The sequence below is a fragment of the Lemur catta genome, chromosome 1 (assembly GCF_020740605.2).
Source record: "Lemur catta isolate mLemCat1 chromosome 1, mLemCat1.pri, whole genome shotgun sequence".
Classification (NCBI taxonomy): domain Eukaryota; kingdom Metazoa; phylum Chordata; class Mammalia; order Primates; family Lemuridae; genus Lemur; species Lemur catta.
Genome location: NC_059128.1, coordinates 222,853,781 through 222,869,002, shown reverse-complemented (window position 1 = coordinate 222,869,002; position 15,222 = coordinate 222,853,781). Strand labels below are relative to the sequence as shown.

The 15,222-nt window shown below is 50.9% G+C and overlaps 1 protein-coding gene across 2 annotated transcripts in view; it reads right to left on the bottom strand.

The window, feature by feature from the left end:
* Nucleotides 1-6,462, bottom strand: part of SEMA5B (semaphorin 5B) — a 48,116-nt gene extending 41,654 nt beyond the window's left edge. The window contains exons 1-2 of one of the 2 annotated variants that reach the window (XM_045540135.1): nucleotides 6,322-6,433; nucleotides 4,373-4,379 (exon numbers count right to left, since the gene is read on the bottom strand). In XM_045540135.1, coding sequence (XP_045396091.1) covers nucleotides 4,373-4,379; nucleotides 6,322-6,424 — 110 coding nt within the window. In that variant the 5' untranslated portion in view covers nucleotides 6,425-6,433. Of the gene's footprint in view, nucleotides 1-4,372; nucleotides 4,380-6,301 lie in introns of both variants that reach the window. The other variant, XM_045540132.1, reaches the window with a different exon arrangement.
* Between the last annotated feature and the right edge of the window lie 8,760 nt (nucleotides 6,463-15,222).

Genomic DNA, 15,222 nt, shown 5'->3' with positions numbered 1-15,222 from the left:
TCTTCCACCTCCTGTGAGCTGAGGACAATGTGCAGAGACCAATGACAGCAGACAGAGAGTGGAAACACACTGGGATGCTGACAACCTTCCAGTTCCCAGTTCCAGCCCTTGCCTGCGATGTGACTATGTTCTACCTCCATGAGCCACCTTCTCCCAGATCCTCATAGTACAATTTCCCCTGTTTTTACTTAAGCAGGTTGGAGTCATGTCAGACCAGGAGTGGCCTGCAGGTACTGGCTCCTCAGTGTCTGTCCTGGCCTCCCTCCCTTCTGAGGCAGCCTCTGTTCCTTGAGGGGCAGCAGGCAACCTGCCCTGCTCAAAATCTTTCCTGGTCTTCCAGACGGAGGTGGCAGGTGAGATGCATGAGGAAGTCGTTGGTGGGGCTTGCAGGGACGTGCTCTAAGAGGCCTTCCCTTCTTCCTGCCTGGTCCGCAGACAGGATGGATGGCACTGCAGTAGCCATCTGCAGCTGTTTAGTGACCATTAGCCACGTGCTAAGGACGGTGGTGCAGAAAGGTAGATGCAACCTGTGACATTGATGACAGAATCAGCTCTGGTCTGCCTACCTCCAGACATCTGTGCTTGGCCGCTGTACTTCTGTCTCTTGTTTCCTTGTCTGCCAAAGGCCTTAATTTGTTTAAGCCCTTGTTTTTCAGGTTTCAATTATCATTAGCCGGATACCATTCTTATCCTATACCTTTTGGTTTCTCACACTTACAACCAAATACTCCTAAGACAAACAGAAGTTTCTATTTCTAATATGTCTGTCAGATCTGATATGAAAATAATCCCAGAATTTCTCCACTGGCAGTGTGTAGCAAGAGAATATCCAATTTTCCTGAGGGTTGTATAGTATCATGGAAAGCCTTGGGCTTGTGCCATACCTAGTTGCAATTCTTGGCTTTATCACCTATAAAACAAGGCTAATAGTTCCTTGCCTTAGAGAATGCTTTGAAGTACCCAGAACTAAGTCTGGCACAGAGTAGGCCCTTTATGAAACCCATTCATATTAGTTTATTAGTATACATAAATCATTAAACTAGTTACCTAAGTTCCTGTCCCGGGTTCAACCATTCATTTGTTTATGTAATATTTCACTGAGCATTTACTGAACACCTACTATGTGCTGGGCCCTGTATGGATAAGGAAGTGGGGGATAGGAGGCCCACATGACAAAAGCATGGTCCCTCTCTTCAAGGAGCTTGCAGTCTAAAAGGGGAGAGGAGACATGTCCCCAACAAACATAGTGACCCAGGGACCTGGGATCTGGATGGGGAAGGGGACACAGAAAACCTGTGCTTTGCTCTGTCTCAGGCTGCTTGTCACCAGCACTGTGGCAAGGTGCTCTAGGAGTGGGGGAAGGGAGGATCAGCTGACTTCTGCTATTTTGGGAAACCCTCAGCGACTAGGAAAGCATTTTCCCAAATCTTTGGCCAGAGTTTCTCTTGCCTTCTCTCACGCTGCTGCCCCAATTCCCTGCGGGTTCTCGATTTGGGGTCACTCTAATGGTGCCTGGAGGCGTGTGAACGTGTGTGCATGCACTTGGGAGAGAACACACACCCACGCAGACACCCCCTGGAGGGCTCCTCTCCGTATATGGGATTTGTCCTGGGCTCCTTTTCGCAGCCCTGATCATAGGAGGAGGATTAGTTGAAACTGTGGGAACGGATGGTGAAGAAGAGCAGAGAAGGGCAGAGGGCCAAGGCCGGAGCTGCTGGGAGGCCCCCAGTTACAGAGGGACCTCTGCCCCTCGCTGGGCCAAAGGGTGAGGGAGATGGGCAGGAGAGTGTGTGTTAGAGCTGCATCCCCCACAGAGCCCAAACTGGCCTCCCAACAGGACCCCCTGCACGACCGTGCCCTTCCCTGCTTGCCCGAGAGCTGAGTGCCCGGACCACCCACCCTATGGCATCTCTTGCTGCACTGAGGGCGATCATTCATTCATCATTCCACTCGGCATGCAGATGAATGGGGGGCCCCAGCTCTCCTGCAGCTTTCAGCCTGCGAGGGAGACTGAAGCACAGGTAGCAGATCAGCAGGATGCAGATTAAGAGGGTGTCCTAAGAGGGACAAGATGCTGGGGAACATGGGTGAGGGGGCTGCCAATGGGAGGAGGTCTAAGAGGCCTCCTATGGAAGGTAGAACTCAAACTTGGCCTTGAAGGAAACAAGGGTGGAGCTTCCCCAGCCATGGGGTGAAGATCCCTCCAGAGGGAGGGGATTGCCCTGGACCACCCTCAGATAACCTGCAGAAACAGCAGAGGGAGATGAGTCTGGAAAGGAAGACCAGGGCCAAATCACAGTGAAACCTGAGCACAAACCTAAAGCTTCAGAGGCTTCTCTTCCGTTGCAAAGGAGGACTTGCTGACAGTTTGGGGCAGCAGAAGGAAGGGGGTGGATCTATGCTTTGGGAAATTTGGTGGCAGCGGGCAAGGGGAGGGGTGAATTAGAGCAGGCCACTTGTCAGTAGGGCGGCTCTAAGAATTGGGATTGGGCACTTCTTCCTCCAAGGGAACCTGGTCTGGCACTCGGAGCACAGCTGATCTCAGCCCCACCCGCAGCCCTGTGGAGGACACACAGGCTGAGCTGCAGGGCTCGGCGCCAGAGGCAGGGAGAGACTGCAGCACTGGGTCTGCTGCCGTGTCAGAGCAGTAGGACCCTCAACCTGCTGCCCACGCGGAGATCCTCTCTAGAGCAACCACGGAAAATAAAGAAAGAGTATAATCAGAAACAAAAAGACAACTGATGACCTGAAAGAGGAGGGCATGCATACAAATGGCTGGGGCATAGTGAGAGCATGCCAGGCACCGCGCTAAGCTAAACTCTTCCCCTGCAAGATCTCACGGCAAGAAGGCTGAGAGATGCCCGTGTGAGCATCATTCCCTGTTGACAGCAAGGAAACAGGTTATCAAGGCAGAGGCACTTGCGCAAGGTCCCAGCACTAGTTAACACTGGAGCTGGGATTTGAACCCGAGGCCGTCTGCTGCAAAGGCCCACGCCCTGGGCCACTACACTCACTGTCTTCCCTCGAGGACAAACTGGCCCCAGCCCTATCGGCACATTCCACAGCCCTGGCTCTGCACTCTCTCCAAGCAGCCCTCTTGAGTTTAATTTGGTTTCCTGAGTTGGCTTCCTTACTAGGGACAGCGCTTTCTGGCTATAAATTATCAACTGACTTCCTGCTGCAAATCAGCCTCCTGTGAGTTTGGGCTGTGGGAGCCGGTCTTTCCAGGTCCCCAGCAGCTCTGGAGAAACAAATTCTGGAGGTTCCAGATGGACAGGGCAGAGTCCAGATCCCAGAGCCCAGCGCGCTGACAGCCACCTGGCAGCTTCCCCCAGCCCGGCTGGACAGCCAGGGGGCCAGGGCTGGGGACAGAAAGAGATGCTTCCTTTCGTCCCCACCTCAAACTCAGCCCATGAGGACCTTTGGGGAAGGGGGCCCAGGCTGCTCCTTCTCCCTTGGACCCCTCCCTCCCTGCCTCCATGCAAGTCTCCACTTGGCCGTCTGCCTGGGAGAGGGGGAGAAAAAGAGAAGGAAAAGAAAAGAAAAGGAAATAGAGGGAAACCAAGAGCAGGAAAGAATGTGTTGTGTCTGCGGTTTGGCAGGGAGGGGAAGGCACTGGGGGCTGGCGGGGCGCCCTCACTCTGCTACCCGCCCAGGGCCACCGAATACGTGGCCCAGCGGTGGTGGGCTTCTCCGTGGAGGCTGTGAAGGCATCTTCCCACCCACCCATCACTCACCACTTGGGGGGCCAAGCTTAGCCAAACCCGGCACAAAGATAAGATTGAGATGCAGATTCCTTCTTATTGCTCTGAATAGAGCAGATTGGATACGGATTTTCCTCTTTTCTTCCCATTTAGACAGTGTGGGGCCCCAGAGGGAAGGTTGGGACCAGATGGGGGAGGAGGAGAGGCTCAAGAAAGCCTTACCAGCACTTTTCAGCTCTGGAACCTGGGGGTTGAGGGTATGGGGAGCCTCCCCCCCACCCCCCATCACCCCTATGCCCTTTCCCAGGGGCAAGTTCATTCCCTGCCTCTGCATTCTGAAATCTCGGCTGGGTTCTCCTCTCCTCCATATATATTCCTAGAGACCTCCAAGTCGTGCCATCAGTGTTCACAGTCCTTCCTGCTGTCCCACCTGTGTCCCTCCAATGGCAATTAAACCCATGGAAAAAATCAAAGGAAAAGTGGGATGACAGAAAGTTTAACAAGAAGGGCTCTTACAGACCGTTTGCTTTAACCCAGTACTTTATAGATGAAGAAACTGAGGAGATTAGGCAGGGAGCTAGTGGCAGAACTGAAACTAAGTAATAATAATCACAACAACAACCATGTCATATACTGGGCAGTGTTCAGATTCAGCTGTTTAATCCGACAACAGCCCTGTGAGGCAGGTACTATTATCATCCCCATTTCGTGGATAAGAAAACCGAAGCACAAAGCAGTTAAGTAACTTGCATAAGGTCAGACTGGTAGCTGCTGGATCCAAACCCAGGCAGTCAGGCTCCAGAGCCTGTCCCTTGCCTAGTCTCAGCACACCACGCAGGACTCAGCCATCTGGGGAGTGGCATTGACTGACAGAGCCTTGTGAGTGGAGCTCAGGCCACTCCAGGGATCACTCACAGATGGTGAAGCCTCCTAAGCATGGTCTGCAGTCTTGGGTATTTGTGATCATAGAGCCTGGATTTGCTCCTATGAACAGAGTTTGTCAACACAAGGTCAGAATTGAAAAGAAGAATGTAAAGGGAATGTTTACATCCTTGAGAAACCAAACAAGTGTGCACAAAATGAAGACAACTTTATAGAAGAAGACGGGCCCATGGAAAAAGATGGGTCAAGTGCATAAGGAGAGAGCCTAATGTTAGAGGGATGTGGCCATGGGTTAGAACCAGGCCCCTGCCTCGCAGAGTTGAGTGTGACTTAAATGAAATAAGGGAGTAGCGTGTCTGGTTCGTGCCTTGCACAGAGCAGTATGACAATGGTGGTGGTGGTGGCTGCACCAAGGTGATGTGATGATGAGTAGGGTTTTGTCTCCTGTTTCCTAAACATTCTGTAATATGTTATTGTTTTTGCAAGGCAAAAGGAAACAAAGGAGACTTGCCTACTTTAATTGCTGAAATTAAATGCTAAGGATGTTGCCAAACACAAATCAAGCTTATCTATTCATTAGAGCAGCCTCCTTTTTCTCATCCCCATGGGCAGGCTCTCTCCGAGGAAACATTTCGCTATCAGATATTCAGTTGCTGTATAAAATGAAAATTGCATTTGAAAACAGGCCTACAGCCCCCAAACAGACGGCAACTCCAGCTAAAGGCCCGATTTTCTTGGGATTTCCAGTACAGATTCACACTCTCAGTATAAACCTTTGTGAGGAGGGGCCATTTCTACTTACTTCCCTGAACAAGGTTCCTCAACATCCGGAGAGCAAGTTCTCCTATACTGCAAAGAGCTCCTAAAGAGATGGGTGGTGGTGACAGTTATACAACAGTGTGAATGTACTTAATGTCACTGAACTGCACACTTAAAAATGGTTAAAATGAGTAGGTGGGAATGTAAAACGGTATAGCTGTTACATAAAACAGTATGGTGGTTCTTCAAAAAAATTAAACATAGAATTACCTACCATATGATCCAGCAGTTCCACTTCTGGGTATATACCCAAAAGAATTGAAAGTAGGATGTGGAAGAGATATTTGTACACCCATGTTCATAGCAGCGTTAGTCACAGTAGCCAAAAAAGTGGAAGCAACCCAAGTGTCCATCAACGGCGCATGTCACACAGCAACAGAATGTGGTACATACATACAGTGGAACACTGTTCAGCCTTATAAAGGAAGTTCCGACACATGTTGCATGGATGAACCTTGAGGATATTACACTAGATGAAGTAAGCCAGCCACAAAAAGATAGATACTGTATGATTCCATTGATATGAGGTACCTAGAGTAGTCAAATTCATAGAGACAGGAAGTGGAATGGTGGCTGCCAGGGGCTGAGGGAAGACAGAGTTATTGTTTAATGGTTACAGAGTTTCAGTTTTGCAAGATGAAAAGGTTTCTAGAGATGAATGGTGGTGAGGGTAGCACAACAAGGTGAGTGCACCTAATACTCTTGAACTGTACACGTAAAAATGATTAAGATGATAAATTTTATGTTATGTATATGCTACCACAATTTTAAGGAAAGAAGAGCTCCTAAAATACAGTGACCCAAGGTCCAGGGGTGCACTGATGGCCCCAGACCATGGGGTCTCCTCCCTGCTCCCCTGGAGAGGGGAGACCGCACGATCCCCAGGGCACACTTACCCTTGACCAGTGAGTGGAGCAAGCCCCTACTGCCCGTTCACATCTTGGCTGTCTGGCTGGGGCATCAGGCAGCCTGGGGACAAGGTGGTGGGCAACAGGAGAGCGGGTGAAGCCACAAGGCATCGAAGAGATGCAGGCCCAGGACTGGCTGAAACCACTCACTGAAGGGGGAGCATTTCGGTGAGTCCACGGATGCATGATGAACTAGGCAAGAGACACGAGGCTGGGTATGAGGCCAGACTGACCGATGGACCATGTGGTTGCCTGCTGTATCCTGTTGCTGCTTTAGCAAATCACCACAGGAATGGCTTAAAACAATGCACATTTATTATCTCACACTTCTATAGGCCAGAAGTGTGACAGGGGTCTCAATGGGCTAAAATCGAGGAGTTGTCAGGGCTGCATTCCTATCTGGAGGCTCTAGGGGAGTGTGATAATAGAATATGTAGGTGTTCCCGTGCTTGTGTGTGCGTGTGTGTGTGTGTGTGTGTGTGTGTGTGTGTGTGTGTATGTTTTCATCCATGGTTGGTTCCTGGCTTATAATTCCCATAGCCCTTGTTACAGTCTTTTGTTATAATGTTGCTTTAGATTCTTTAGGCTTCAGGAACAGGTCTCAGGAAACAGAATCTCTCTCTCTGACATTCTCCTGCCCCTTTCACCTGCCCAACGCAGGACTCTAATCTGACTGTTGGGTCAAAAGACCCTCTTTCCAGAGAGGGTCCTGCCCCATACCCTGGAGGAAGGAATGCTACACAGAGAGGCCAGAAGCATCTGAACAGACAGGCCTGGCTGGGTTTCCCCCCTCAGTGTATTAGCATGACATTATACCCTTTCTGTCCAATCACATTTCTATGTGCTTGTCAATCACATAACGAAACTTCCATGAAAACCCAAAGGACTGAGTTCAGAGAGCTTCTGGACAGCTGAACGCATCAAGGCTCCTGGCGGGTGCACCAAGGAGGGTGTGGAAATGCTGTGGCCCTTCTGTACCTCGCCCTATGCATCTCTTCACCTGCATCCTTTGTAATACCCTTTATAACAAACCAGGAAATGTAAGTAAGGGTTTCCTGGAGTTCTGTGAAGCACTCCAGCATATTAATCAAACCCAAAGAGGGGGTTGGTTGTATGAACCCCAACTTGAAGCCAGCTGGTCAGAAGTTCTGGAGGCCTGGACTCATGACTGGTGCTGATGGAGGCCGGGGGCAGAGTGAAGTTTTGGGGACTGAGCCCTCAACCTATGGGATCAGATGCTGTGTCCAGGTAGATAGTGATGGAATTGAATTACAAGACACCCAGCCAGTGTCAGCTGCTCTGTGTGTGGGGAAAAACTGTCACATGTTCTGTCAGAGAGGTCTTCTGTGTTGATTGTTGTGGTGTGAGAACAGAGGAAAAATAAGGTTTGGCACTTTTTCTGAAACAGGAAGAGTCCATTTTCTTGCCTTTCCCAGCTATAGAGGCCACCCACATTCCATCATTCAAGCCAGCAGCACTGCAATCTCTGACCACTCTTCCGTCCTTACCACTCCCACGGACCACGGCCGGGAACAGTCCTCTGCTCGCAAGGATCCATGTGATGACATTGGGCGCACCCAGATAATCCGGGATAATCTCCCCACCTCAAGGTCCTTAACTGAATCACTCTGCAAACTTCCTCTTGCCATGTAAAGTACCGTCTTCACAGGTTCCCAGGACAAGGACATGGACATCCTGGGTGGACCATCATCCTGCTGGTCGCACCCACCACAGGTACTCTCACTTAGCTGTTCACGCGGGGCAAACACACTTCTGGCATCCAGACACTCATCTGTGCCTGAGTTTCTGAAGAAGGAGGAGTAGTAGCTGGTAGACAGTCCCCAGCAAGTCATGGCCACACAGTCTCACAGAGGAAGAAGCAGCTACTGCTGAGGGAGTTGGATGTGTGGGCCAAGGGGGCAGGGAGAGGGAGGAGCAGAGATGCTCAAACGACAGGCACAGAAAGGGGTAACAGTCTGTCCCTCGGGAAAGAGGACAGCCACAGAATGCCAAGGGGAGACTGTGAACCTACAGGTGAACTGCACTTCAGCAAAAAGAAATTCATGAACACAGGCACAAAAGTTATACCAAAGGTTGATTATTATTCACTTCCTAAAAGGATTTTCCAAAGCGTTCTTCAAGTAATGAGTTCCACTGTGTTCTTAAAATAGGATTTACACCCAATTTTTCAGTAACACATAAAGGGATGCTTGTAAATCTATGGAAACGAAGTGAGACCAGTAACATCTGCCGCCTTGCCTTCTGTGCTGGTGGTGGCAGAGGGAGACGGAAGGAACCACCGACTGGGGCGGTGCGTTCAGCCTCCAGCCCAGCCCCCTCTTTGTGCCTCCGTGAAAATCACCCCATTTAATGCTCATGCCGGCCTTTCCCTCTTTTCACACGTGTGCAAGCCAAGGCTGGAGAGGCGAGGGAAAGGTCACAACGGTAAGCAACAGGTCGGGGCTGGCCTTTGCTCTCCGACTCCCAAAGCGCTGTTTGTTCCTTCTGTCACTGTGCAGAGAGATTTCTCCGAGCCGCAAGGAGCCCTGTGTGTGTTTGTGTCAGCAGCGGAAGCCGCATCCCTCCTACATGCTCGTGGAGGATGAGCAGATAGCACTTGGGGCCGGTCTTATCTAGTGGGTCATTTCTGGGATGATACTGAAACTTTCAATTAGGGACAAAGCCTTTCTCTCTAAAGTTAGAGATAAGAAAGCAGAACAGCCTGAAAGAGGCAGCAATGCCGTGATGTAAGTGACTGATTTCCTGTGTCACCGGGGAGCCACCTGCGGTAGATAAGGAGGAAGACGGGGAACACAGGCGAACACAGGCATTGGGAGGAACGAGGGCTTCGGCCGCATTTGGCTCCTTGGCTTTTCTGGAAATACTAACTGGGCGTCGAAACAGATAATAGTGCCATAAACAGATAATAGTGCCATAAACAGATAAGGTGCAATAAAAATACTGGACCCTGTTTCTACTTCTCTGTCATTACACTGTCCAGGTTTCTCCCAACCTCTCAATTGGTCCTAATGTTCCTTTCTGGTTCTTTTCCCCAAATGCGTGGTTCTCCGAGGTTCTATTCTCAATTCCCTCCTCTCTCACTACGGCCACTCCCGGGTGGTCTCAGCCCCTGTTCACTCTCCATCCCCTCCCAGGGCTTCCGCTTCCACCCTTGCTGCATCAGCTCCCAGATCTCCAGCTCCTGTCTTCTGGACTCCAGGTCACACGGCTGTCCCCTCTCAGTATCACCCAGCCATTGCCATTGCCTGCCCCAAACGTATCTGACACCTTCCTCCCTGAACCTGCCCCTTCCACAGCCCCCATTCCTGTCACTGGTCCTACAGTCCTCCCAGCTATCCTGACTCACCTCTCAGCATTCTCAGACTCTCCCTCATCTCCACATCCAATCTATTGTCAAGTCCTGGCACTTGTACCGTGGTGGATCCCAATCCCAGATGTCCTCAGGGCTGGCAGGTGACACATGAGCTTAGTGGATGGGGCGGGGGCAGGGGCGGATGGGAGTGTACATACTCCACCTGGGCAGGGCAGCTGCTACCCAGCTCTCCTCTCCCGCAGCTGACTGTTGCCTTGTGAGGCCATGGACCCAGACCTGCCCTTTTTTTTTTTTTTGAGACAGAGTCTCACTCTGTTGTCCAGGCTAGAGTGCCATGGCATCAGTCTAGCTCACAGCAACCTCAAACTCCTGGGCTTAAGCAATCCTTCTGCCTCAGCCTCCCAAGTAACTGGGACTACAGGCATGTGCCACCGTGCCCAGCTAACTTTTTTCTATATATTTTTAGCTGTCCATATAATTTCTTTCTATGTTTAGTAGAGAGGGGGTCTCGCTCTTGCTCAGGCTGGTCTCGAACTCCTGACCTCGAGCAATCCTCTTGCCTCGGCCTCCCAGAGTGCTAGGATTACAGGCATGAGTCACCACCCCCAGCCAGACTTGCCCATTTTTAAAGAAAATCTATACATCTGGATTTATGTGACATTTCCTTATTTTTAAATCCTGGAAACCACTTGCATTTTTTGAAATTCCCATGTGCACTGAACAAAACATGTCTGTTTGTGACCTCTGGGCTTCGGTTTCTCTCCCACTGTTCCTTCTCTCCATTCTTGTGGCCAACATGCTAACATGTCTACACCTCCCTCCTGGACAAGGGAACCACCTCCCCCTGGGCCACCCTGGCCTGCTTTCTCCCTCTACCCTCGGCTGGTCTCAGGCCCCACTGTTGAGCTCTTCAGCTTTAGACTCGAAGCCCTCCGGAGGGGGAGAGATTGGTGAGGGTGAAGAAGACAGAGGAGAGAAGGCTGCTGCCACTCAGGGTGACAGAGCCATTAATTAACAGAGTTAAACATCTGGTGTTTAATTAACACTCTCCCTCCTCTTTCATTCTCCCTCCTATTAACTTTCCCGAGGGGCTCCACAGTGGGTGAAACTGAGCAGAAACCAGGAGGGCAGACTCCTGGCTGAGTCAGGGTAGGGAAGGAGGGAACTGGAGCTTGATCCCATGTGCTGGAGGGTAAGAGGACAGGAGGGTAGCTCTGCAGCCTCTCAGGACAGGCTGGGTCAGCAGGAGGGACTGGGATTAGTCCTGAAATTTCTTGGCCAGGAGCGGGGGGCAGCTCAGTGCCTAGGATTGTACAAGGAAGGCCTCCCTTCTCCTCGAGGCTAATGCTGCTGATTGCGTCCTGGCATCCCTTCCCCCACTGTCCTTGGTAAAAAAAAAAAAAAAAACCCACACTGCTCAGAGTGGTGATGTTCCTAGCTCCAGGCAAGACACTTGCTCCCCAGCCACCCTTGAAGTTACAGGTGCCTATGTCTATAGCTCTGTCCAATGGGAAATAAGCAGAAGTCTGCTACAGACTCTGGGGTGGCATTTACCTCTTTATAAGAGAACAGACCCAGTGGGCACCAACCCCTTCCCTCCTGCCTTCCTGCCTTGCATATGATGTGATGTCTTGAGTTATAGCAGCCACATTTTAAATATGAGACAAGAGGGCAACAGAATACCCTGATGCCACTGACCAGTGCGCAAAGATCAACAGCTATTGCCACTTTCAAACCTCTTTAGTGATTAAATGAATCTCTATTTTTAAAGTTATTGTAGGTGGCATTTTCTGTTACGTGCATCCAAAAGCATCCCTAAGCAATACACTCCCTCCCCTAAAACCTCTCTCCAAGGAGATAAGAAAGTGACCACTTGTTTAATTAGACTGGAAGTCAAGAGCAGACACACTGCTCAGAGCGCTCCCCAGCCTGGGTGGCCCAGGAGCCGGGAATAGGGATCGGACAATAGACAGCAGTACAGGCCACGGCTGCATGAGACAGGGAGCCCTTCGCAGAAGGCCAGCCTCGGACACCTCACCCTTCAGAAGTCCCCTCCCACCTCCCCAGCTCCTGTGGTACCTACCTACCCTCTTATTTGGCACTTAATCAAACCTCCCCATTTGCTCCAAATCTGGCTCCCTGGTTAGACTGTAATCACCTTGAGGCAGGCACCACTGTCCTTTGAAGCCCCCAGAACCTACCGGTGTCTTGAACAAAAACCTACCAGTGCCTTGGGCACCGAAGACAGCTGATAAATGTTTTCATTGGAGGTTGGTGCTTTGGAGGGTGCTAAGAGGTTGATGACTCAAACAGTTGCTCAGAAGAGAGCTCCCCTAAGAAAGAACAGTCCCCAGCTGTCTGTAGTGCTGCCTGAAATTTCACTATCAGCCATGGACTGGTTTGACTAGCTGAGTTACCTTAAGTAAAACATGTAACCACTCTGAACAACAGTTTTGCATAAGGGGAATAATAATAACAAGACCTGTTCCACAGTGCCATCGTGAGAATCAAGTTAGCGTGAAAGTTCATTGTAAGAATGTTTATTATGGTAAGCCTTTAAATGCAATTAGTCTTGTAAGAATTATCCCAGCAATTATTCACTTCTGAGTATAATCTTGTAGCCTTTAGGGTGGTGAAGAACCTTCGACTTCCCGCTCCCCACAAATGACCTCTATAGTATCTTCAGAAGTACATGAGGAACTTAAGTTTAATGAGTGTGGCATTTCATAGGAAGAAGGTAGCAGGTGCAGCAGGTGCTGTTGGTGCCCTACCCAGATCCCCATTTCTGGGCTGCTGCACCCATCCTCCAGCTGCTGCCAGAATTGGCTGTCAATGGCTCACACCTGCTGCCTTCTCCAGAGCCCTGCCCTTAGCCTAGGGCAGTCTCCTCTGGACTGCAACCCACACCACTGCTACTCCTCCAAGGCCCTTGGGCAATCACTGGCTGACGGAGAAGTGTAACAGCCCAGCACCAGTGTCTCCAGGTGTAACACATCCTTTGGTGCTAATTCATGCCGCAGGCCCCTTCCTCTGCCCTACCTTGCTTCTTCACGAAGGCACTCCCTAGGCAGCCACTTGCTCAAGAATCTCAGCTCAGGCTCTGCTTCTGTGGCACCTGACCTTCGCACAGGAAGACTGAGAAGGAGGCAGGAGAAGAAGCTGGCCGGTGTCAACACCAAACTCTGCACACTTCTCATTTGGCCGCTCTGCCCGCTCACCCTGTGTGCAAGGGAGAACGTGCAGCCGGGCCCAGCCCTCAACCTGCCCAAGGGCTGCAGCCTTAAGCAGAGCTGGCGTCTGTCCCTCCATCCTCCATGCTCTCCTGACCTCCCCGGCTGCCCCCCCTCTCCAAGAAAAGGTGTAGATCCTCTCCACGGCCCAGAAACATTTTCCCCAAAAGCTGTAAACCCAAAAACTAATGGGTCTCCAGGAACGTTTAGGCTCATAGACTCACAAAGTCTGAGCCTAGGAAGGGCCTCGGAGCCAGCGTAACTCCTCTTTACAGTTTAATTTTGATTATGTTTCTGCATCCGCATCCGTGCCTCTCCCTCTTGTCATAGTTGTGATAATTACAGTCTGCTTATTCTCCTCTAAATCATTTACACAGCTGGACAGAGATGCAAACGCATGGTAGCTAATCCCCCACTCAGGCTCTTTTTTCAGGGTTGGCCTCCCAGAGGCAGAGAGGGATGGTGGTCTTGGGGGTGACCTAGGGGTAGGCTGGGAACTCACGACACTTCAAACCAAATACAGAAGCTCAACCAGCAGGACCTGATTGCTGGTTTTAGAAATTAGAAAACTGTCCACCCTGTTCTTATTTCCTACAGGGCCAGGTGGCTCCGCGTCTCCCCCAGGTGCTGTGCCTCTTAGGTTGGATGGGTGGAGGAGCAGCTGTTCGCACTATTGTGTGCCCCATCCCAAACTGCCCCCCAACACCATTGGAAACACATTTCTTTGTAAGAAAGGGCAGGGGAAATCAGATCAATTCATCTCTTCCTGTAGTAACAATGCCTGTGTGGGCATCTGAGGCCATCCTGTCCATTCTTCAGGCTCCAGGCAACACAGCTCCTCCCTCGGTCCAGGATAGCTGGATATGGGGAGGGGAGGGGTTCTTTTACTCCAGGGGGTCATCTCTTGGTGACGTCAGCAGTGTCTGGTACCCATCACTGTCAAGATATTCTTGCATCTTTTCTGCTACATGAGCCAGCATTTATCAAGGGCCCTAATAAATGCTATGGGTGTTGAGTCTTGGGCAGGTCACTCTTTGGGGAACCTCTCTTTGAGCATTCCATAGTCTTCTAGTCATTTATTAATGCTTACATTTGATTCCATTTTCCTTACCTCCAATGTACCAAATCCCCAGATGCCAGGTCTCCTGGTGAAAATACCTGGTTTCTGCACTTTAATAATTTTAATTATATCTAAGCTTTATTGTGTTCTTTGTTCTGACAGTGTGCTAATTGTTTTACAAATGTGATCTCATTTTATCCTCACCATATGCCTATAAAATTAGCTTTATTGCCTTCTTACAGACAAGGAAACTGAGGCTCAGAGAGGTTAGGTGACTTGCCAGGGTCACACAGGCAGTGGCAGAGCCAGGATCTGCCCTCGGGTCTGTTCCATGCCAAAGCCCATGCTCTTAGCTAGCCTGTTTCCCACCACCTTGCAGGCGTGCTTTGGAGACAGCTTCCCCAGTAAGGAAGGCGAGGGGGCTTGGCGCTGTCTCCAGGCTGTGGTGTGCAGAGAAGGGAAGCCTCCCAGGCCGCCTCCTCACTCCCTGTACCCACAGCTGAGTCCAGTTCAGTTCCTCCCCTACTGCCCAGAGCTGCCCGTGCGTCCCGTCCCGTGCCGGGTTCTGGATCCGTTTTCTTCATCTCTGCTGGTCAGAATGCCTGCTGCTGCCAGGGCCAGGGGCCATGATTCTCTGTTCGAGCTTCTGCAACGAGAGCTCCCAGCTCCACTGCCATTCCACTGCACCCTGCAGACGCCACAGCCCCGGGGTCCTCCCAGGCTTCCTGGCGCCCACCTGCACCGACATTTCCATGCCCTGCTCACTGCTGCGGGTGCTGGAGTCACTGGCCCCTTCTGCTCCTCCAAGTTCGCCGTCGCAGGGAAAGTCACTGCTCATTAGTTGTGCCAATGGCGGGGGTGGCCGAGAGCAGCGAGGCAGATAATCTGAGGTAGTGGGGAATGTAAGAATCCTCTCTATTTGGCTGTGGAAGGTATTTTTGGACTTACAGTTGAATGTGGGTGTGTGTTATGTGCTGGGAATTCACAACACTTCAAACCAAATACTGAAGCTCAACCAGCAGGACCTGACTGCTGGTTTTAGGAATTAGAAAACCGTCCACCCTGCTCCTATTTCCCACTGGACCTGGTGGCTCCATGTCGCAGGCTGACCTTCAGGATGGGCTGAAGCAGAGCTGCTCCCTCTCTAGGGCTCAGACCCACACTTGCACCTAGAGCCTGGGCTGCAAATGCAGATGCCCACAGGGGCTGGGCAGCCGAATGAGGCCAGCTGGTGCAACACAAAAGGGAGTGGCGGAATAAAGACTACAGAGCCCTTCAGGAAGGC